This window comes from Mixophyes fleayi, chromosome 4 (genome assembly GCF_038048845.1).
Source record: "Mixophyes fleayi isolate aMixFle1 chromosome 4, aMixFle1.hap1, whole genome shotgun sequence".
NCBI lineage: Eukaryota > Metazoa > Chordata > Amphibia > Anura > Limnodynastidae > Mixophyes > Mixophyes fleayi.
Genome location: NC_134405.1, coordinates 195,559,150 through 195,584,620, shown reverse-complemented (window position 1 = coordinate 195,584,620; position 25,471 = coordinate 195,559,150). Strand labels below are relative to the sequence as shown.

Here is a 25,471-nt window from a genome sequence, read left to right as displayed (position 1 = left end):
TTTAATTATATGGAAAATATTAAAGAAATATCATTTTAATCTCAAATTCTCAAGTAATATTATTGAATAAATCAAGTTTTTAGTACGATAAAGAAAATAAAATCATTACAAGTAGTCATTACAAGTAGTCACATCTAAGCTGTTGATACTAATTGCTATTTCCATTACAAAAATAATCTTGTTGATAACTCAAAGCGCATTATTCTTTATTCACAGTTCACACTCTGTCTCCACCTGGTCTTAATGGACTAAATGGGCCCATTTTTATAGATCTGATCTTCTCCTTGATTTTTAAGTATTTCTTTTTATCATGGTTTCCTTTAAGGTTCTCCCCTCTATTTTCTTTTTGCTTTTTTAGGATTTTTTTACACTCGCACTTCAACCCTGTTCTTCTATGGAGTGAGAGACTGGTATACGGCGCTTGCGTTTCATAGAATGGGTCTTGTGTTCCACAGATAGGATTTAAGGATACTGTGGGGGTCTGGTAGCACGAGTAAATTTGTGATGAGAAGGGCACAAGGAACCATATGACAGCCAGAAAGGATTGTGATATTTGTTGATTAAAAGTAATTAGAGGTAATTTACATGATTGATATGTGCAGTATGCATATATAAGTTTGAGAGCCACAGTACACAGTTCTCTCTGATGAAGTCCATCGAGATGAAACACGTAGGTATACTATGGGAACTGCTAAGGACTGCTGGTTTCAGATAAGCCTCATTTTTGTTTACTTTGATGTATGTGTATCTTTTAAAGTTATTAAAGTGTTGATGATTTTAACTATTTGGAAAATCTTACTTCCTATTCTATATATGGTGTTGAAGTACATCCTGTATTGGAATAACCTTTCCTGTGTAGAGGAGTTTGTTGGATTAAAGGAGTATTTGAAATAAGCACTAAATTTACTTTTATTACTATGTACTTTTTCAAATTGTGCACAGTGGTGTTAGAAAATATCACAATATGAGTGTGTTAGGATGGACCGCCTATGCCACCCTGTCTGTTGTTGCTGGGAACCGGCTGGGCTTACTTTGTCACCGTTCCCTTTCGTTATCCCAAATGCGCCCTCTTGCCGCAGTAGGAGGGGCTTACAATGCTGCCACCACTGAACTCCTTTATGGTGCTCAGAACCACGTTCCTTCTGGTTAATTGTCACTGCTAGTGTACTCCTGTGCTGGTACACTTGGGCTGGTTACTCCGGACCTCTTACTTTAGATCAGGGTTGCAGTGGATGTATCCCCCCTGGCCTATCACACTGACCAGAGCTGCAGGTAGCAGGCAGAGCGGTGGTACTGGGAAAGCTTGGGTCCAAACCTCAGACAGCTGGAGAACAGATTCGATTTTAGGGTCTAATCTACAGGTCACAGAATTACAGGAATATTGAAGAAGTTGTCAATCAGGTCTTTGAAGCAGAGTGATGTTTATTGCTCAAGGGTCCTGACAAGGACAGTTCCACTGATTAAAGGTATCAGTGGTCAGGTCAGATGGAACATCAGAATGATACATTACATGCTCACACAGCTCACCTTTTATACAGTTCTGACATAACTCCTAGCAGAGGTAAGCCAGCCCCTGGCTCCAACCCATCTAGAATATCCCCTCAGATCTCAGGATGTAATCTAGTTTTGCATCTAACACAATTTAACTTCCACATCCCCCTTCAGATGTTCTGTCTCCATTGTTTATAGTTCCTGTCTGTCTAACAGAACCTGCACTCAGGTAACAACTGTTGTGCATTCAAGTGTTGGTCACTTACATTGAATAGAATTAATTAGCCTTAATGAGGACACATCCTCCAGACTACACAACAGACTTACAAATGCTTATCAGAAATCAAACATATACCTTAGACATGAATGCATTTTCAAAGACAGGTACAACAAAGCATATCATTTCCTTGCACCAAGATATGCAAAAGGCTTTCAAAACAAAGACTTATTGTATCACATATACTTCAGAAATAAGGTGTTTGCTTTTGAAAGGTTACAACAGGAAAACCAAATTTTCTACCTTGGTCTCAGAGATAGCGATTTCCTATCTCACAATATACATAATATCAAAAATAAGTGCACGTGCAGTTACATAAATAAGTACCCTGGGCTATTTGCTTTAAATACATTTTTACCAAAAGTTATTTAATAGTGATCCAGTCACAATGAGGCATTCTCTTTTTGTATTTTTGTACACTATTAGATTCAACTTTCCTTTTGAAGACGATTTTTGCTGGATTCAAGGAGTTTTTGAGATTGGAACTATTTTACTTTTTATCTGGTATCCACCTTTTCTGAATTGTGCACAATGGTGTTTGTTGAACAATATAATTAACTGTTCAGTGCCCTCTTTGTGTATGTTTTTTTTCTTTTGCAGGCTTTTGTGCTTGTTGTCTTAAAGCAATTACAAAGAAGTTTTATGTGGAATAAAACTTTTGCGGAAATGCAAATAGATTACCAGTGAATTACTTAAGAGAAATTGAGCCTTTAAAATGATTTAGTTGAAAAACGAGGTATACATTAAGTGCTTTAAAAATAAATAAATATATTTTTATCTCTTAGTGTTTTAGGCTTAGGCTGCCAGGTGGCAAGGTAGCTATGGGTAAGTCTGAGAGTTCTGCATATTCATTCATTATAACTAGCTTACTATTACACTACTTCTTCCTTCCTCTGGGCTTGAATGATCACAAGTATTAATGCAGTTTGAAACTGAACTTGGTTGTGACATTTGCTGACCTGATAATTCTGGGCCAAGTTCAGTCCTATCATTTTGAGACAACTGAACAGGTGGTGCTGTGACAGTATTAGCTATAAAGAGATTGGGCAGGGATAGATATTGGCGGATAGTACTGTAGATTTGAAAAAAAGCAAAAAAAAAGGCTGGTGTCGTATGTTTCCCACATCTGTATTTTTGTAGCCAATTAAATACAACAATAATAAGCTCTTTTTTCACACATAGTATCATGCCTCTTTGGGTACAAATAAGTAGTGACATTGGGCTTGATTCATTAAGGAACTTAGGCAAGAAATTTCTTAAGTCTCCTGGACAAAACCATGTTAAAATGAAAGGGGTGAAAACTAGTTTTCTATTTTGCACATAAGTTAAATACTGTCTGTTTTTTCATGTAGCACACAAATATCAACTTTAAATTTCAGTGTACAAATAAGCTATCAAGTATTTGTGTGCTACATAAAAAAAACAGCCAGTATTTAACTTATGTGCAAAATAGAAAACTAATTTCAACCCCTTTCATTTTAACATGGGTTTGTCCAGAAGACTTAAGAAATGTCTTGCCTAAGTTCCTTAATGAATTGGGCCCATTGTCCCTATCTACTGTATAGATCTGTATGGATAAATAAAAATGTAGATGACATACAGCCTTTGTTAACTTAAGTTCTTTCAATGCAAAATACTATTGTTTACATTATATATAAATCAAATTCTAAGTGTAAATTATAGCTCCATAAAGTGAGAACTAATGTTGAGAGACTAACTGGTGCGTTCACGCATACCAAAAATGCGTGCGTGTCAACCAGGGGTCAAGGTATGTTCTTTTTATAAACTAACTTGGTGATGGTCTGGTTGGCCTTTTGGGTGTAGCTTGTCTAGGTAATCTCATCCATTGGGAAATAAATAGTAGATTCATTCAGTGTTCTTATGAAGAAGTACACATGGATACCTGGTATCCTGAATACTTAATCAGCCCCAGGTTGCATTCAGCAAGAATGAAGGTAGAATATATTGATACATCCGCGTGTCCCTATAGAAAGGATATGTGGGGTGCTGACTTTAGGGAAAAAATGGATGGGTAGAGGTGGACCCTAACCCTCAATATCTGTAAAGGACAAGAGATGGCAGTTTCCCTGGCCCACATGTTGTATAAGAGGTGGGTGGAAAGTTGTAGTAAGAATAGGGATATGGTAATAAACAATTTATTAGGCAAGCAAAATAATAACTTCAGAAATCAAGGTCCAGGCCATGAATTCTATGATGTGTAAACTCACATGTTGAAAAAATCACTACAGACACAAGTCATCTAGAATATGTAAGCCCAATGTCCTCTCAGGTATAAAACCTGTACCTGGAAATTAGAAAGCGTGTGGTGTGCAGTCTTTTCCCAAATCCTGTACCGATCTATTCACAGTAGTCCTGTTAAGTTAAAATGCACTCAGTGTCTCCATAGAAAAGTATAAGCAATTCCAGCAGTAAAAAATGGATCAATGGTATGCAGTTTTCAATAAGTTCCTAAAAAATCCTGTTTCCCAAACTCAGTCCTCAGGCACCCCTAACAATGCATGTTTTCCATATCTCCTTGCTGGAGCACAGGTGTAATCATTACTGACTGACTCATTGTAACAGATCCACAGGTGGTGCTGATTATAATGTATCAGTTAGTAATGAATACACCTGTGCTCCAGCAAGGAGATATGGAAAACATGCACTGTTAGCGGTACCTGAGGACTTAGTTTGGGAAACACTACCCTAGGCATTTCACCCGACAGGACTTATTCAGGGATTGTATATAGATTGTTGTGTGGAATATGAGGTTTTTAAAGTACTCCCATAGTGCATAGATCCATATGATTGGTTCGGAAGAGTAGGCTGGCTATTTTCCATTAACCTATAAGCAGCCTGGATCAGGGCAGTCTTTAGGATGGGGTGAAATAGTATAATTAATGGAATGTCCCATATTCATGGTAGCCATATTTTAGTAGTCCCATTATGATGAAGGTATTGCAGTTTAAGCTTCTTCAGGGGGACAGTGGAATTAACGATATACGTGTACATAATTTTAAAGATAAATCAAGTAAATACAGTAGACATATTGGGGCCACCAATTCTCCCACAATTCTTCCTTATAATTCAAAGGGGTAATTATGCAAATATATATATATATATTATATAGAAGGTGGGTTGGTGTTACAAAAAAATTGTTTAGGTCAAAGTCTATTTTCAGGCCATGGGGTGATAGAGTCTTGAGATTATAGATCCATTTTGATTCTTCTTGGGAAATTTTGTTAATGTAATCCCCTCCTCGCCATGACTTCCCCACCTTACAGATGCCTGTAAATTTCAGTTTTGAAGGATCATTGTTGTGGACACGAAGGAAATGTTCAGGGACACTATAATTATCTCATTTCTTTCTGATATTCCTTTGATGTTCTAGAATTCTCGCGTGCACAATAAGAATTAATTTATTATTAGCCTTCTGTGCTTAACTGCAGTACTGGTGCCCTGGTTCCTGATTGGTCTATTCTAGTTTTTAAGGCAAGGAAAGCTTAACCTTCCTGCTGATTATTGCATTGAGACTCTCAGTTGCTGACCTGCTCTTTATCCTGTGGATACTCTGTCCATTTGCTTAGTGATTCCTGTTGTGACCCTGGCTTGTTTCTGGACCCTGCTTGTACTCTGATTACCCTGACCTTTGGCTTTCTTATTTGGATATCCCTGCTCGCTGCCAGCCCTGACCATTTGGCCTGTCCCTGAATATTCTGCTTGCTACTGACTCTGGACTGCTCCTGACAATCTGCTCCTGCCTTGGCTACCACCTCTTATCTACCTACAGTGGTATTGTATATAAGCTTCCACTACTAGACCTGGGGGCATTCAAGTACCTGTGAGTGCAACAAACTCTACGGGAATGGCAGCAGCTATAGGCGACAACCTCTGTCACCTGTTCTAGAGGCTTATGTCAACAGCCATTAGCCGGAGCACTTGTGGCATTTTTGTAAACTGGTACTGTCAACCCAGCATGACCACCCTAAAAAAATTACCAGAATTTCAGAGCCTTTCTATTCTCACACACTAATGGCTTCGGAATGCCTGCACTTGTTCTTTTCCAGACCTGACCACACTAATGTCATTGCACATATTCTTATCCCACTAGGCCACTCGCTCAAAATATTGTTTTGTGATAGGATTATCACTCTTAATAAGGGCTCTGGGTGGAGTTATGGGGAAGATAAATAAAACAAAGACAACTGTACTAAATTTTGAATTGCATATTTACAAACACCATAATTAAAACTAGGTAAAATCCTATAATACAAATAGTTTTATATATTTGTCTCTTAAGATGTTTATTCAACAAATTACAAAGGGAGAAACAAATAGGAGTTTATATAAGTCTTCGTCTTTCCCACTGATACTTAGTTTTCAGGAATACAGTATACCCAGCTTTTATTAGTCTGTCCAGTGCTCAGTCAAAGCATGAACTAAATCCTCATCATGTTCCTGCACGTGTCCTGTTATGGTATGCCTTGCAGTTGACAAGAAATTGAAACCCCTGCTCATGATGCCAACATGTCAGCCACATATTTATCAATCTCAATCTGTAATTTATAGGCACTGCATGTGACTAAGTATCTGGGCTATTGAACAAAAGACATTTTAACCCTATTTAAAAATACATAATTTATTTATAAATCTGCATTGTAATAGAAGCTTGGTGTTTCAGATTAACTTTAACTTTTCAAATCCATATTACCTGTCTAGCTTTTGTGTCCACCACGTTATGTGTTTAATAGATAGGAGAACACACTTGGTGTACCCAGTCATGTTCCAAAAAATGTTGGGGAAGAGGATTCCTGCTGCTCTGAGAGAAATATAAGATGGACTGCATTTAAATATACTTTCATTAGAAACTGTGCTTTTTATTGCTTTGGTGTGGTTTTTCTCTTCTATTGTATAATACTTGCATTAACACATCAGTGTAGTTTATAATTAAAGAATATGTCTAGCTGCAAGACAATTTCTACTAACCAGCCTCCCCCCAAGGGTTCGGGATGACTCACCCCTATTGGCACATCACTAGATCCTCTCCCTCCATTGACAATGCTGGACATTTCAAAAAGAAAGTGTTGTGCACATTTCCACGTAAGGCGCTAGTTGGACAAAACTTTGGCTGTGTGCAATTATCACTTTTCTCATAATCTAATAGTGCTTTTTGTACCTCTCCTCCCTGCTTTTGTAAAAATTGGGAAAGGATGCAGTTGAGAGCTGGCGGGATCCGTTCTCCAAAATTGAGCTGGGTCCCTGACATAGGACTGTGCTAGTTGTAGAAAGAAAGCTTGTGAGTAATAAATAATTTGTGCTTGAACATTTTTTTTTAAGTTTAACAATCCTTGTCAACATTATGCTATGTTTTAGTTAAATTGAAACTTTTTTTAAGGTAGAAAAGTGTTGTTGTTTTTTAGTTAGATAAAGGTCTATAATTATTTTCATACAATTAATGCACCCCCAGAAATCTAACCTAACATGTATTCAGCCATTTCTGCTGTTCATTATGTTTTGTGAATGTTTAGTGAATGCTACAATTGTAGTTCCGTATAAAGTTTGGACCATTAGTTTTATAATTGTATCATTAGGTCAAGTGTATATTTTGTCTAATTGAAGTTAACAGTATTTTGAGATTCATCACATTGTACAGTTACAAAGTAAGGTTTTGTTTCACATTGACAGCTGGTTCCATGCCAGGCCTTATTCTATACAGTACACATGATGTAATATTCTAATATCTACACTGTGGGAAAGTGTTGCAGCTGTGTGTCAACTTCATGCATTTATATCTGTGAATTGATACTCGTACAGCATATTGCTTGAAAAAATGTCATCTCCACAGGTTCTAGATTAGTGGTTCATATTTCCTAGATTTCCATGGAGACTCACATGTGAAACAGTTATTCACTAATTACAGAATAACTACCAAAAATTAAAATTATTTGTAAGTGACACTTACTAGAATGTGATAAAATACAGTGTTGCTTACCTTTGGTGTAGCAATCATATTACAGAGCAGCATTCCTCTCTTTTACTGTGACTTGGCTGATTCAAACAGGGAGTCATGTTTGTCATTGCCCCTCCTCCATCAACTTTCCATTCACAAGGGAGGGGCATTGACACCCTTTCAACCTGTTGCCCGCATAAGTGAAAAGAAGGAGTGCAGCTTTAGAACTTTAGAACTTCAGGGTGCGCTACCAGATCAGATATCTCCAGTCCAAAGGCTGGTAGAATGTTATTTTATCATAACTTAGTGACCTCCATCCACCCAAAACTAATTAGTGCAATTAATTTTGAATGCACTTTCCTCATGATGAAAGATCTGGTAAACATTATTTTTATTTGTTGATTATTTTAAAGCATATTTGACAGCAATGCCTGATGCATTTCATCTTGTGTTCATGTCATGTGAGGACACCCTGTATACTTGCACTGTTCTTTAATTTTACATTGTATATACCATGTTGCACTATGTAGATACTAGTATTGCAGTATGAGGGGTAACATACCATAACTATTTAGGTGTTCAACCGCTTTTGAGACATCCAACATACCTTTCATTTAACGCTCCAAATAGACAAATAGATTCTAAAACACATACATTGCACAGGACATATTGAAGCAACCATGCATGGTGTAGTTAAGGGCTACAAAAAGAACAGTTTTCAGGGTACAGATGTTTGTGTTTGGCAGTAGTATGGTAGCATAGAAGTGCCAGCCACTAGAGGTAAATTATCCATTAATTTAATTGTTATTCAATTTGAGAGTGGGAATGAGGTTAAGGATAATCTGTCTGTTTTCTGTAAAATTTCCAGAATTACACTTGGAGATTATTATTATATTTATAAAGAGCCGACATATTACACAGCTCTGTACATTGAGTAAAGCACAATGCAAAAAAACTACATATAATAACATGCAACAGATGGTAAAGATGGTCCTGCATAGGTGAGCCTACATTTTAAGTGGTGTGGGAAACAATTGATATGTAAGATAGCAGAATAACAGTTGTAGCTGCTGTTGGGGAAAGATTGTGCGGCTATTGCAAGGTTTAACCATTGTCATCCATCAATATTAAAGTAGCCAATGGCAATTGGCATTTTTGTGCGGTTACTTTGAATCTATGAGTATCAGACCTGGTGTGGGCTAATGGCTCCAGCTGGACTGACTGAGGATCTGAGCACTGCATAAAGACTGTGCAGATTTGTGAGTCCTCTTTATCTGGAACCCCTTTGGGTCTAGTGGATCTGTGTGTCCATGAAAAGTGAAGTGACTGTGAAGCCGAGCCATTACCTCTAACACTGTTGTTACAGCAATTATAAGATTGGAAGATATTTGATATCTGAAGCTAATAACTAACAATATACTAAGTGTGTTTTTGCATAACTATTAAATTAGATACAATATATAATAAGGCATTTGTATTAGAAATCAATATAAATTTATATTTATATATCACAGTCTATTATAATTAAGGATGACACTGCATATGCTAGAAGCTGACATTCACAGCTTAACCAGCAACTTGTTATCAAGATTTTATGTTCTAACTCAGTGGTTCTCAAACTTTTTCAGTTCGTGGCACCCTTAGTCTCCATAATTTTTTCAAGGCACCCCTGCAAAATAATTACAGAGTAGTCCCATTTTATAAGTAGTTGGGTCAAAATAACGTAATAAGTATTTAGGTCAGGACAGAAATACTTAGTAAGTTGTTTGCAAAAATAATACTCATAAATCCAAGTGAAAAGAATATTTTTATATATTTTTTTCAATTATATTTCTGTCAAAGAATAATTTACAGCTAATATTAAGAGGAATAAGATCAAACAAAATAAAACATCATATACAAAAATCATCACACTGTGCCCCTCCACCATTACACTGTGCCACTTCACGATCACACTGTGCCCCTTACTCCTCACACTCTGCGCCCCCTTCATCCACACACTCTGTGCCCCCTTCATCCACACACTCTGTGCCTTCTTCATCAACATACTCTGTGCCCGCCTCCTTCATCCTCACACTCTGTGCCCTTCTCCTTCATTCACACACTCTGTGCCCCCTTCATCCACACACTCTGTGCCCCCTTCATCCACACACTCTGTGCCTTCTTCATCAACATAATCTGTGCCCGCCTCCTTCATCCTCACACTCTGTGCCCTCCTCCTTCATTCACACACTCTGTGCCCCCTTCATTCACTCTCTGTACTCTCTTCATCCTCACTCTGCCCCTCTTCATCCTCACTCTGCCCCCTCCTTCATTCTTTTGCCCCTCTATTGCTGTTTCCTATCACCATTTCCCCTCCCCTTTCTTTATTTACCATACTTGGCCTTCTTTCTTCTATTTCTTCTGTCTTCTCTTCTGTCTTCTTACCAATCCGGCCAGCATCCTCCTCTCTCCTGCCGCTTCTCACTGAATATGTCGGATGTCACGCCTGACATTCAGTGAGAAGTTTTGCTTTTTTTTTCTTCCTGGCCGCGGCACCCCTGGGAGTCGCGGCGCACACTTTGGAAACCACTGTTCTAACTATTGTGCTGAGTTGTAATCCTATAGCAACCAGAGGGACTGCTTTAAGTATCTGATCTCTATGGACAAGGACTGTCACAATGAAAATAGCTTTCAGTATGCTAATACTCAAATGAAGCAAGACGAGTTATTCTTTGAATTTGAAATGGAATCAACCAATGAAGATCAAGCACCAGGGTGTAACTGATATATCTGGACTATTAGAATAGAAGGATTCTCCTTTAAGAGATTATATCTTGTAGTTTATTAGAAATTGGAATGTACAAATATCATGAATATGTAATTAGTTGTGTAACTTGTAACCCATAAATATCAACGGTGAAGAATGGAGTAAGAGAGCTTTTGGACTGAAGCCAAAAGAGATGTATACTCTTATTTTGTAAGATGGATGTTTTACTTGCTGTTATTCATTATCTTTTTATTTTGAAGTAATCCAGACTTGTTTTTTGGACATTCAGTTATTTCAAGTGCGCTCTGTATGCAGTCTCCTCTCACACACTTGCCCTGTTTGTCACTCACCGGACTGTGAGTGCTACTTCTCGTGTGTTTAGGAACCGTGGCCGTCCACCATCCTGAGGGTCTGCGCATGTGCAGCCCTTTCAACCCTTCAGTACATGTTCCTTTTAGTTAATTGGCTGATCAGGCAACACTCCCTATTTAAAGCATCTGTGGTCAATACCTCGTTGCCTGATCTTGGAGTCTCATTCCCCATGAGCCTCTGAAGGTGTTCCTGTGTTTCCTCGTGTATTCAGCTCCTGCTGATTCCTGTTGTTCGTTTGTGGTTTCCAGACCACTTCAACTTTCCTGTGTTTCATCGTGACTGCACCAGCTGATTCCTATCCGCTGCCTCCGTGCTTCTACAGTCTCCAAATCACTTCAACTTTCCTGTGTTTCATCGTGACTGCACCAGCTGATTCCTATCCGCTGCCTCCGTGCTTCTACAGTTTCCAAACCACTTCAACTCTCCTGTGTTTCATCGTGACTGCACCAGCTGATTCCTATCCGCTGCCTCCGTGCTTCTACAGTATCCTGCTCACCTCAACTCTCCCGTGTTTCATCGTGACTGCACCAGCTGATTCCTATCCGCTGCCTCCGTGTATCTGCAGTGTCCTGCTCATCGCAACCCTCCAGTACTCATCATGTCTGCAGCCAGCCGTTCCGCTGTCTCCGTGCTTCTACAGTGTTCCTGCTTGTGTCAACTCGCCGGTCTGCATCGGATCAACGCTCCGCTGCTTTCATCTCAGCTAGACCGCCTCAACTCTCCCGTGTTCTCCAGGTGTCCAGTTCTATATACTACTGCTTCCTGAGTATTGTTTACATCCTTGCTGGTCTACCTACCGTGCGCTGCACCTACTTGGTTACCGCTTCCACCCTCCTGGGACTTCGCATCCTGCCTGCCTCTAGCCGTTCAGGTATCCCTGCACCTCTCTCTGACAGCCTGCTCTCCTGAACCACGGTATGCATACTTCTCATTGACTGTGCTGGTGTATTGCATATCTAGCTGGACTGAGTTGTTCTCCTCCGGAGTTTCCTATCCACTGGGACTATTGCTATCATTTGACTGTGTTACCTTTTAGCCTGGATAGTTCTAGTGACTTTGTATATTTGTTAGAGATGGCCGAACGTCATTGTGACGTCGTCGGATCTCGGGGCTCGGTTCTCGCGATACTTCAACTTTATAAATACACGCCTCCACAGCAATCCATCGCCATTTGACAGAGGGAGAGAGCAGGGTGTAGTCATAGGCTAATTAGAGCAGGGACAGAGAATACAATATTGTTCTTGCAATTGCTCTAACCAAAATCGCTAGTGCAGAGAGGAGGATAGAGGTTTATTATTTTTTCTTCATATTTGGCACTCCCCAGCGCTTTTGGGGTGTCCCCCATAATTGTGCATAAATATTTCTGGCTGTCAAAAGTCATATCTGTCAGCAGTATCTACTAAATAATTTGTAGCACTCCTCAGTGCTTTTGGGGTGTCCTCCCTAATTGTGCATTAATATTTCTGGCTGTCAAAAGTCATTTCTGTCAGCAGTATCTACTAAATAATTTGTAGCACTCCTCAGTGCTTTTGGGGTGTCCTCCCTAATTGTGCATTAATATTTCTGGCTGTCAAAAGTCATTTCTGTCAGCAGTATCTACTAAATAATTTTTAGCACTCCTCAGTGCTTTTGGGGTGTCCTCCCTAATTGTGCATTAATATTTCTGACTGTCAAAAGTCATATCTGTCAGCAGTATCTACTAAATAATTTTTAGCACTCCTCAGTGCTTTTGGGGTGTCCTCCCTAATTGTGCATTAATATTTCTGGCTGTCAAAAGTCATATCTGTCAGCAGTATCTACTAAATAATTTGTAGCACTCCTCAGTGCTTTTGGGGTGTCCTCCCTAATTGTGCATTAATATTTCTGGCTGTCAAAAGTCATATGTGTCAGCAGTATCTACTAAATAATTTGTAGCACTCCTCAGTGCTTTTGGGGTGTCCTCCCTAATTGTGCATTAATATTTCTGGCTGTCAAAAGTCATAACTGTCAGCAGAATCTACTAAATAATTTTTAGCACTCCTCAGTGCTTTTGGGGTGTCCTCCCTAATTGTGCATTAATATTTCTGGCTGTCAAAAGTCATTTCTGTCAGCAGTATCTACTAAATAATTTTTAGCACTCCTCAGTGCTTTTGGGGTGTCCTCCCTAATTGTGCATTAATATTTCTGGCTGTCAAAAGTCATATCTGTCAGCAGTATCTACTAAATAATTTTTAGCACTCCTCAGTGCTTTTGGGGTGTCCTCCCTAATTGTGCATTAATATTTCTGGCTGCCAAAAGTCATAACTGTCAGCAGAATCTACTAAATAATTTTTAGCACTCCCCAGTGGTTTGCGCTCAGAATGGATTCAAAGCAGTCCACATATGATCTGAATGAGCAACCAGGTTCTGTCACCAGTCCTGATGTCAGTGTTCCCAGTACGTCATCTGGCCAAGGCGATGTCAAACAACAGAGTGTTTTCAAATTAGTGCAAAAAACAAAAACCAAAAAAAAATTTACTGTATTGAAGCGAAAAAGAAGTGTAACTGAGCAAAAGTTAAGTGACGATAAAAAAAAAATTGCAAGCATGCCATTCTACACACGCAGTGGCAAAGAGAGAATGAGGCCTTCACCTTTGGCTATTAGTGGCAGATCCCAAAAAGTTACCCAGCCTACAATTGGTGCACAACTACTGTTACGCGTCAAAGCCGAGCTGCAAGATAACAGTGAGGCATTACAGGAGAATATTTGCTCTGATTCACAAATGACAACAATCCCTGTGGAGAGTCCATCCAACAGTGGGATGTCTAATCGTGAGCATTCTGCTGATGTGTGCCTTAATAGCCCGAGTGTAGCCGGTGATACCCAAATTGAGGATGCCACTTTGGAATTAGAAGAGGATGAGGGGGAGATTTGTGTAGGCGACGAGGGCGCTAATGATGATGTTGATGATTATGATGCAGACAGATACCAAATTGCCTTTCTCAATTTCTATTTATATTCTAGATTATATAACGGCTGAATAGTTTTCTATTTTACTCCTAGTGGAGAGAGGATCTGATGCAGACAGATACCAAACTGCCTTTGTCCATTTCAATTTATATTGTACAGTCTATAATGGCTGAATTTTTTAGTATTTTATACAAGTGGAGGGGGGCCTAGAGAGACAGAAACCAAACTGGCTTTCTCCATGTCAATTAATATTGTACAGTCTATAATGGCTGAATTTTTTGGTATTTTATACAAGTGGAGGGGGGCCTTGAGAGACAGAAACCAAACTGGCTTTTTCCATTTCTTTACATATTTAACTATAAGTGTAGGGTGTAATATACATTCAAAGACGATGGCTGCATTGCCAATATGCATAGATGGAGAGGAAGACAATCTGTTTTGTGTGTAGAATAGGCTTACCAACGAAGAATTAAACTGTTTTTTTGGATGATTTATTACCTCAACAATTAGATTACTTGTCTCTAAAACAGTTGGAGCACTAAATTGGGTTAATTTAGGCCCAAAAACATGGATTTTCCCAAAAAATAGCAAAACAAAACCAAAACCAAAACCAAAACACGCAATGGCGGTTTTGCAAAACCAAAACCAAAACCAAAACCAAAACACGACGGTAATCCAGATCCAAAACCGAATCCAAAACCAAAACACGGGGGTGAGTGACCATCTCTAATATTTGTGCAGTGCTGCTCAGTTATTATTATTGTGTGCATATCATCGTGGGATCAAGTTCAGTGTGCCCGTGTATACTCTGCATTGCATTTATCTCCCCGTGCTCCTCCTCACTTATATATTTCAGTGGTACAACTTGCTAGAGGCAGACCACTGTTCCCTGTTTTCTGAGTCACCAGTTTCCAGTATCCTTTCACATAGCAGTGGTACAACTTGCTAACGCAGACAACTGACTCCCCGGATACCTTCACCTGGATTCCATTCCTTCACCCAGACAGCGGTACAACTTGCTATACGCAGACCGCTGACTCTCACCACCTCCTCGTTACTCCTGGACATTCCTCCTCACTATAGCAGTGGTACAACTTGCTATACGCAGACCATTGACTACCCTCACGTTTCCTTGTCCATCCAGTTCCTCGTGTACAGTTATCTACCTACGACCAGTGCTGCTAGTCATAGACTTTCCTCGCGCATTCTCTTATCACCTGCTGTCTCCTGTTCCGTGATCACCCCGCTACCAGAGTACCATATTACCACCTATACTGCTCTGGTAAGTCTATCATCTGGTGATCCCTGGGTAAAGACTCCTAGTGCCCGTGACACTGTTGGTCCTTTAGTGCCAACTGGTGCAGGTGGAGGTGATTAATCCTGCTGCTGTATGACCCTAACTGCCTTCTATAACTGTTACAACTGCTGTAGCCATTAACCCTGTGTGTACCTGCTCTTGTTCCTGTTCTCAAATAAACCAACAACTTGGTTAAGTTTAATGCTGTGTCGGCTAGCATCCCTATTCAATACTGCTGACACCTTACAGACACCAAAGGTTATGCGTCAGGGGAGAAACCTCCACAGAGCTGATACAAGTCGGAGTGGCTAATAGAATGCTGGTATAGTGTTGCTTTTGTACCCTTGTGTGATATATGCCCCATCTACCGTTTTATGACCATGGTACTGAGGGTAAGTAGCCTGTTTGGTGCCCCAGTATTGTAAGAACCAAGTTCACAGAACATGTGGCAGCAGCTGCTGCAAACAAGGAAGTCACGAAGGTCAACATAGTAAGAAAAGAGATGGCAACAGCAGTGACAGTTGAACTACCTTCATTTTCCAAAGCCTTCATAAATGTTAACTGTTTTATATTTGTGAGAGGGTGATTATATGGGATGTAGATCTAAAGTGTAACTGTTGTCTGCATGCCATGAGATGAGCCTAATTACCTATAATTTAGTTTGCTGGATGGATTGGGATATTGGTCCAATAGGTTTCTGAAAACTAATAGGCAAATTGTCAGGCGCTGTCCCTCTGCTCCTTCGGGACGGTCGGCTGTCGGTTCCCCTGCCGCGTTTGGTTGCCTGGGCCGCCGGCTCCTTTGCTCATGACTATCCTGTTGCTAGGCAATGGGACACTGTCCGGATCCCCGGCAGCGGCCGATGACATCACGCCTCAGGCATCTCATTGGCCATTAGTACTGTTTAAGGCTGACTCTGACACCATGCTGGTGCCAGAGTATTGGGTCATCATCATCATCATCATCATCATTTATTTATATAGCGCCACTAATACCGCAGCGCTGTTCAGAGAACTCATTCACATCAGTCCCTGCCCCATTGGAGCTTACAGTCTAAATTCCCTAATATAGACACACACTCACACACAGACACAGAGGGAGACAGACAGACAGAGACTACGGTCAATTTTGATAGCAGCCAATTAACCTACCAGTATGTTTTTGGAGTGTGGGAGGAAACCGGAGCACCCGGAGGAAACCCACGCAAACACAGGGAGAACATACAAACTCCACACAGATAAGGCCATGGTCGGGAATCGAACTCATGACCCCAGTGCTGTGAGGCAGAAGTGCTAACCACTAGGCCACTGTGTTGCCCCAGAGTATTGGGTCATCCTGCTCCAGCGTTCCTGTGTACCATTTGGCTTTCCTGAATATTCCTTCTGCTCTCCAGTGTTTCGTTCTGACCCGGCTTGTCTGACCATTCCATTGGATTCTCTGTGTACCTCCACTGCCAGCACGTTACAGATCCGGCTTGCCTGACTACTCTCTCTCTCTCTCTCTCGGATCTCGCTATACGGCTCAGTAAAGGACCGTGACCTTCGCCTCTCTTGCGGCAAAACCCATACCTTCTTGGGTGGGTTCCTGGAGAAGACCGGGGTGCGTTAGCCTCCGCACCTTCTATTTGAGATGCGCCAACTTTAGCAGGTACTTCTCATATCAAGTTGTGACAGTATACTCTGGCCATAACTACTGAGGATACAGGTGAACCGTTTGCCCGTGAGCTACTTCTTCACCTTACACAACGAGTAGAGCAGCATGAGACGGATCAAAACCATTTGCTTCAGTGTGTTCAAGGGGTTGTTACTCGACTAGACGCCTTACAAAGTTCCCTGACAGTCATGACTGCAGTAGTTTCTACCACTTCTGCATCGCTCAGTGTTTCTACAGCTTTTACTTCCTCCTCCAGTCTGCGTATTCCGCCTGCGGAAAAGTTTGATGGAGATCCTAAAAGTTGCAGAGACTTTTTGAACCAATGTGCTATACAATTCGAATGCAATCCTGGTGCTTTCCCTTCAGAGTGGACCAGGGTAGCTTTCATAATCTCTCTCCTGAGCGGCCAAGCTCTTGCCTAGGCCTCCCCACTCTGGGAGCGTAATGATCCTCTTCTCGGTAATTCTGCATCTTTTATTGAATCTTTCAGGAAGGTATTTTAGGAACCTGGTTGAGTGACTTCTTAAGCTTCTGGTCTATTAAACCTTTGCCAGGGCAATCTCACTGTAGGACATTACGCGGTGCATTTCCGTACGCTGGCATCAGTGTTAAAGTGGAATAACGAGGCCTTGGTAGCAACCTTCTGGCAGGGTTTGGCGGATCGTATCAAGGATGAGCTTTTTTCTATGGAATTCAGATCTAGATACACTCATATCATTATTTGTTAGATTGGACTTGCGCTATCAGAAACAAACACAGGAACGATCTTCTTTCAGACATTTTGTTCCTCGTTTGACACCCCAGTTCCAGAATCCGGTAACACTCCCGGAGGAACCCATGCAAATTGGATGTTCCCGATTGTCTCCTGAGGAACGGGAGAGACTATTCGAACAACGTCTGTGTCTTTATTGTGGTGGTTCTGGTCATCTTCTCAATGCCTGTCCTAAGAGACCGGGAAACTCTCCCTCCTAGGCGGTAGAGGTGAGGTCGCCGTATGAGATTCTGCATTTACTCCCTTTTTCAAGGATACTTCTGAGCTTCTCATGGCTGTCACTCTAGGTATCCCCAAAGGATCTCATCCTGCCACTGGCTTTTGTGGATTCCGGCTCCTCCAGAAACTTCATCTCCGCGGCTCTCGCTTCATGGCTCCAAATACCTCTGCAATCATTGCCTCAGACACTTTTACTTACGGCAGTAGATGGTAATCGTGTCAACAATGGTTCCATCTCCTACGTTATTTCACCTGTTAGGCTGATGGTAGGAGCTTTACATATAGAGACGATCCAGTTCCTGGCGCTTCCCAAATCCATTAATCCACTAATATTAGGATTGGCTCCGGATGCATTCCCCTGGTGTCCTGAGTGTCCTTTAAGAAGTCTGCCCTTGATTTCTCCATCAGCAGCTCGGGTCGATTGCCACTCCATCTCCACAGACTCTGTTCTTCCTTCCGCATACTTTTCCTTTAGGGACGTCTTTAGTAAGATTGGAGCTGAAACCCTTCCTCCTTACTGTCCCTGGGACTGCCCTATCGAGTTGATTCCTGGCAAACAACTTCCTAAGGGTCGGGTTTACCTACTTTCCCGGCCTGAGACTCAGGCCATGCCTCAGTATATTGCTGAAAATCTACAACATGGATTTATTAGAAAATCTTCCTCCCCGGCCGGAGCGGGGTTCTTCTTTGTCAAGAAGAAAGACGTGTCCCTGTATTGACTACTGTTCACTCAATCATATAACTATTAAGAACATTATCCATAGCCCCTTATCTCCGATTTATTTGACAGAATCAGCGGATCTCAGACCTTCTTAGAGCTTACAATTTGATTTGAATAGGGGAAGGGGATGAATGGAAGACGGCTTTTAACACTAGAATTGGGCATTTTGAATACCTTGTGATGCCTTTTGGCCTTTGTAATGTCCCTGCAGTCTTTCAGTCATTAATCAACTAAATTTTTCAAGATTTACTGTACACTTCTGTAGTTGTCTATTTGAATGATATTCTGGTGTTTTCCAGGGACCTCTCCTCTCATCGTGTTCATGTCAAAGAAGTTTTATCTATATAATGCAAACATCGCCTACACTGTAAGCTAGAGAAATGCATTTTCGAAGTGTCTCAAGTTCCATTCCTTGGATTCATTGTGTCCGGAAAGGGGTTACAGATGGATCCTGCTAAAGTCTCCGCCATTATGGATTGGCCTCAGCCCATGGGCTATTCAGAGATTTATTGTTTTTTCCAATTACTACGGAATATTTATTCAGTAGTTCTCGACCATCATCGCACCCATTACAGCATTAACCCGGAAGTCTGCCAATCCTAAATTCTGGTCCTCGGAGGTGGTAACAGCATTTCATACTTTAAAGAAGGCCTTCTCCTCTACGTCTGTTCTTGCCCAACCGGATCAGGAACGGATGTTTTTTGTTGAGGTAGATGCCTCATTATTGGAATTGGAGCGGTACTTTTTCAAAAATCTTCTACCTGCATTCACACTCCTTGTGGAATTTTCTCTAGATGGTTTCTCCCCAGTGAAAGCAACTACAGGATCGGGGACAAAGAACTCTTAGCTGTCAAATCCACACTTGAGGAGTGGCGTGATTTATTGGAGGGCGCTCTTCATCCAGTCACCATTTTCACAGATCATCCAAACCTTGCATTTACTCCTGAGGCCCATTGTCTTAACCCTCGACAGGCTCGTTGGGCTTCTGTCCCGGAGTTAAGAACGGCAAAGCTGATGTACTATCATGTTCTTTTGATGACTGACCGTCTGACTCCCTTGGAACCTCAACCTATCATTGACCCCTCCAGCATTGTAGCTCTTACCTGAGCAAACCTGTACTCCTACCCCTGGTCGTTTCTCCCTGGAAGCCCATTTAAGAACAAAAGCTTTATGTTGGGCCCATTCTTCTCACATTGCTGGTCATGTGGGAGTAAAGAAGATGACTGCATTATTAAGTCGTCGTTTTTGGTGGCCCTCTATTCATTCGGACATTTGCAAATTTATTGCTGCTTGTACAACCTGAGCCAAACATAAGACTTCCAGGAGCGTTCCTGCCGGGTTGCTTCACCCTCTACTCATTCCTAACTCCCCCTGGGAGAGCATTTCCATGGATTTCATCACAGACCTTCCTTCCAGAAATGGGTATAATATAATCTGGATTGTCATTGACAGGTTCTCTAAAATGGCTCACTTTGTTATGTTATGTGGGCTGCCTTCTGCTAGTCAACTAGCTGTTACCTTCTTTTGGGAATTTTTTAGGATCCATGGATGTCCTAAGGAGATCATCTCCGATTGTGGGGTCCAGTTCACTTCTCATTTTTGGAGAGCTTTTTGTAAAAATTTAGGCATGGACTTAAAGTTTTCATCCGGGTATCACCCCCAAACTAACGGCAAAACAGAATGAATAAATCAGGACCTGGAGACATTCCTTTGGTGCTTTTCTTCTGAGAATCAGAACAACTGGTCTCACTCCTTCCTAGGGCCAAATTTTCTCATAACCATCATGTCCATGAGTCTACGGGATTTTCTTCCTTCTTTATTGTGTTTGGGACACGCCCCATTCTTCCGGACCCTTTTATTTCCTCTGGCTCCTCTGTTCCTGTTGCTGATTCTCTTCTTCGAAAGTTTTTGCTCATTTGGTTTCGGACTAAAGCAAAATTTCTTAAAGCCACTCAACATTACAAGACCTTTGCAGATCGTCGTCAGAGGCCTACGCCAATTCTTTCTGTGGGGGACTAGGTGTGGCTATTTACCAGAAACCTGAAGATCAAAGTACCCTGTATGAAACTAGCTCCCCGTTTTATTGGACCCTACCCTATTTCACAGGTCATCAGTCCTGTCTGTTTCAAGTTGAAATTACCTCCCTCTCTCAGGTGTCACAACACCTTTCATGTCTCTTTGTTACGACCACTGGTCGCCAACAATTCTTGGTTCACTGGAGGGGCTTCGGTCCGAAGGAGAGTTCCTGGGTGGACAAACAGGATTTACACATCCCTTGGTTACTCAAAGAATTTCGTAAACAACAGACTGAGAAGTGAAGAGGGTATACTGTCAGGCGCCGTCCCTCTGCTCCTTCGGGACGGTCGACTGTCACTACCCCGCCGCGTCTGGTTGCCTGAGCCGCCGGCTGCTCTGCTCATGCATGTCCCATTGTTAGCTAACGGAACGCTATTCGGGTAACCGGAGGCGGCCGATGACATCATGCCTCCGGCATCTCATTGGCCACTAGCACTATTTAAAGCTGATTCTGACACCATGCTGGTGCCAGAGTATTGGGTCATCCTGCTCTAGTGTTCCTTTGAAATATTTGGCTTTGCTGACTATTTCTTCTGCTCTCCAGTGTTTCCTTCTGACCCAGCTTGTCTGACCATTCCATTGGATTCTCCCTGTGTACCTCTACTGCCAGCACGTTACAGATCCGCCTTGCCTGACTACCCTCTCTTTCGTACCTAGCTATATGGCTCAGTGAAGGACCATGCCCTGCGCTTCTCCTGCGGCAAAACCTATACCTCCTTGCGGGGGTTCCTGGAGAAGATCCGGGCCGCGTTAGAATCCGCACCTTCTACTTGAGCTGCGCCACCGTTAGCAGGTACTTCTCGTATCAAGTTGTGACACAAATATTTTATGAATCATTCAAGCAAAAAGATAATTATACATTTTAGCAGTCTAAAATGTGATGTAGAATTGAGTTCAATTTGTTTTTTTTACTTGTTTATTGAATTTGTTGACAAGAACAACAACAACCGTTTTGCTATAAACTTAAAAAATAATTTTGCCTTTTATTTGCAAAATGATTGTTAGTTTACAAACATTGGTATTTATAAAGACTTGAAATATGCTGAAACTTTTAAGAAGTCTCAACTTGCAGTGTATAAAGGTCTATGCTTCTGGTATAAGTAGGTGTACCTGTGTATAGGTTAATAGCAATCACAGAAAGTGCTGTGTCTAGCCCTGCTTGCTACCCCCAAGCAGTGCAAAAATGATAAAAGGACTCTCCCACAATATCCCTCACAATTACATCTGAAGGTGCCCATAAAACTGGCAGATCCTGCTACTTGAGCTCGGAGCAGCCTGTTCTAAATATTTATCTTTAGAATAATCTCCTAATTTTCATTCCTACCCACCTGTTCGTATAAACAATGAGGTTTCTCAAGTTCACAAGTCAAATAACGTGCAATTTGCAGTCTTGCACGATATTCCTCAACCCATATGGAATAACCTCAATAAAATGAATGAAACAAAGGGAAAGAACGCTCATAGTGTAGTATGTAATATAACACCAAGAAAAAAGCAGCGTACATTTAAAAATAAATTGCAAGCTTATCTGTTGACAACTTGTGAGCTATTTTGAATTGGCTTCAGAGGAGTTTTCAACGTCTGCAAATAAAATACAGATTAAACAATCACCCAACATGTGTGAAATCTTTCAAGCAGTTTCATTCTACAAGGTAGATTAAAAACCTTTACAATGGGTAATAATGATAAAAGCTTATCAGGACATACTTGTGAAAGTGTAACAGTTCTGTTTCCAATTTAGAATCTTCCTTGGCCGGAGATAATGGTAACAACTGGGAATCTGAAGCTGTTCAAGTCCTGGTAACCAAATGTCAGTACAATAATATAATGTTGAGGGCAGCCATCCTACGCATTTTGTTACTAGATCTTTGTTTGGCTACCCTCACTCACAGTTTATGTACTTTTCAGAGACACTTACTAAACATAATGACCCACACTGATTGTGCTACGTCATGGCCTATTAAAATTAACTCATCCCGGTGCGTCTTCTCTAATTACTACCTGTTGGGCTATAGACTGGAAAAGACAGTGGCTTTAAAGGCAAGTTTTACCTTTAAGTCAAGTGCTGCTTTAAATTTCCCCTGCAAAGTCGCTGATATTCGGTGACTTGCAAAACGCACAATTGCATACATTTACCCCTTGGAGTCTTTCATTCACTCATAAAATAAGTAAAATCTTAACTGATTAGTTGAATATAAATTTAGGAATATCTGACAGTAATGGGACAAGTATACATTTTAAAAAAGTTGATACTCATTTTGTTAGGTCCCCTAGTTGTCATGTGCCCCCAAAAAATATTCCCTATTCTTAGTTTTTAAGTCTAAGGTTAAATTATAGCAGCTTTGACACTTTTAAGGATAATCAGAGTCGTTACCTGTGAGTTTCCTCACACAGAGAGAGGATATTCAGTAAATTTCAGTAAGTTTGTTCAAAGTCATCACATTGTTTTGTGGCCTTTATAAAAACAGGCCACGCAACTGCTCTGTGGTTTCTATTTTACTTATTAGAGGGTACATTATACTATATAACAGCCTCTTCCTCCAATGTCTCCCACAAATTATGGAAAACTGAGACAGCGAACCTGTGCAGTTAAACCACCTGTTTAATATTTACATAATACCCCCAATAATAACTGTAATTAAACATTTTCGGTTCCTTTTTCAGAAACTAATAGGTAAAGAAGGTTTAATTGTTACATTTATCCCATTATACCAGAGGGCTTGACATGATGTGATGCTAAATTCAACCATAGAATATAATTTTAAATATAGCTTCATTCATGTGTGGTACAGTCTTATGATCAATGTTTCTTTTTTAGTTCATGAGCTATATTGTGCACGTGTCTCTATTTGTGCCTCTGATGCCAAATGAGTAAACTTTGCAGCTGTTCACAGGTAGAACAGCCGGTGGCACCTGCTGCACCAATGGTAGTTCCACCACTGCAGCCCCCCCTCCAAGTTTTGTTTTATATGCCAATATATTTGAATGAGATATATTTTTCAAGGCGTGTGTGGTTTTAAAACTTCCAAGTGAGCCTAAAAAAACAGCTATCAAAAAGCATCCCTTCCAATATTCCTATTTTGGACCCCAAAATTCGCTCACACAGTGCCTGGATGGCAAGTAAAATCAGCCGGGTAGAGCACATGGGAAATTGGTCCTGGGAGAACACTGCGGTTAGCAAAAGAACCTACAATGTTAGTATCCTCTGCAGGTAAATGTGCTACTTACTGTTCACATGATTGGACTGAACCATCTACCAATAAAATTCAACAAGATGTAACTCATTAATGGGCATGTAGGTGGCTACTGTCTAAACAGTAAATAAAATCTTAATTCTGATGTCAGGATTCTTGATCCGTAGTGTACTTTCAAACTAACGATACAAGAATTATGACCACCACAAGTTGCTTATTTGAGCATTAGTGCCTGTTTTAGTTTAATTTGCATTGTATTTAAAATTGACAACAGTTTCTAACATGTAGTTTGGAGTCATCTTGGCACTGACTGTGTATGTCAAAGTAAAACTGTTAATTGTTAATATAGAAAAATCAAACAACATGTCTGGAGCATTTTTCTCTAATGCCTGGAATGGGTTTTGTGCTCCAAGAGTGTTATTTTTTTATCTTCACATGTGTTGAGTATATTAATAACTTTTTCTAGAGGAATGATATCTTTTTGGTTTTCTTACAGAATCTGAGACGAAGGATGATGTAGCCCCAGTACATGTTTCAAGCAATTTAGGACAAGATGTTGTCATGTTTACAAGTTCTCCACTTTCTTCAAAATTGTTACAAAATGAAACACAAGAAAAGGATGAAAACAATTCACATATCAGAAGAAAACGATTTATTTCATATCCAAGATACGTAGAACTCATGGTTACAGCAGATGCAAAAATGGTGCGTCATCATGGCCGAAACTTACAGCACTACATTTTAACTCTAATGTCAATAGTAAGTAATTGTAATAATGCTTACAACGTCATTTGTATGAAGGATATATGTGAATACAAGCACGGCAACCACTATGGTTCACTTAGGTATAGTGTAACTGAATGCAAGGTTCTACACATGTGCTTATAATGATTTATATTAAAGGAAGAACTAAAGTATGCTGTGCAAGAGATTTGGGACTTACATTATATAAAGAAAAAATATGGATAATCTGCACTCTCCAAATACACAATGCTGTTCTAACTACTTTTCTATATTAAAAACAAGGAATGTTCATTTCACATATTGCGATACATGTTAAGCTGACCAACTCACGCCAACGTCTTCCCCTTCTCTCTTGCACTCTTTAGTTCTTTACATTAATTAATTCCAACTTGTGTCAGGTGAGTCCCAGGTGTCCCATGGCTGCTAGTGCTTGGGAAAGACTTGCCTTTAAAAGCTGTGTGCAGGTAATCCTTTATCCCAGATAAAATAGCAAAGCATTTGATCATGTTAGGACTGGCCAGAAGGTGAAGACTTTGGCGTGAGTGGGTCAACTTAACATATGTTGCAATATGTGAAACTAACATTTCCTGTTTTTAATATAGAAAATTAGTTTGAACAGCATTTGTATTTGGAGAGTGCAGAGTATCCATATTTCTTGTGTATATATTGTTGGGCAACCCCCTCTTGCACCCCAGTTTGTACATGGAGAGTGCAGAGGATCAATGCCTTTTTTTAATAAATACACCTAAATTTTAAATTAAAATAGTTTGATTTTGCTATTATACAGTTATACAATCAAGGTTAGCCTGTAGTGAAATTTGAACCAGGGTATTATGCTGGTCTCTGTCTCTCTTTCTACACTTAGCTAATCATTTATCCTATTTATTATATGTAAATACTATTGTGAAGAGCAGTTAGGCGTAGGCTAACTGCTTTGGCAATGAATTCCAGGGTGTATTTTCTGTTACTAGAATGGATTCTATATATAGACTCTATGTTGTGTGTCACATGGAATGTAGTGTGACAT

The 25,471-nt window shown here is 40.5% G+C and overlaps 1 protein-coding gene across 1 annotated transcript in view; it reads left to right on the top strand.

Moving 5' to 3' along the window:
- ADAMTS20 (ADAM metallopeptidase with thrombospondin type 1 motif 20) overlaps positions 1-25,471 on the top strand; it is a 265,728-nt gene that overhangs the window by 56,106 nt on the left and 184,151 nt on the right. Inside the window, exon 4 of the mRNA XM_075209069.1 lies at positions 24,197-24,459. Coding sequence (XP_075065170.1) covers positions 24,197-24,459 — 263 coding nt within the window. The remainder of the gene's footprint in view (positions 1-24,196; positions 24,460-25,471) is intronic.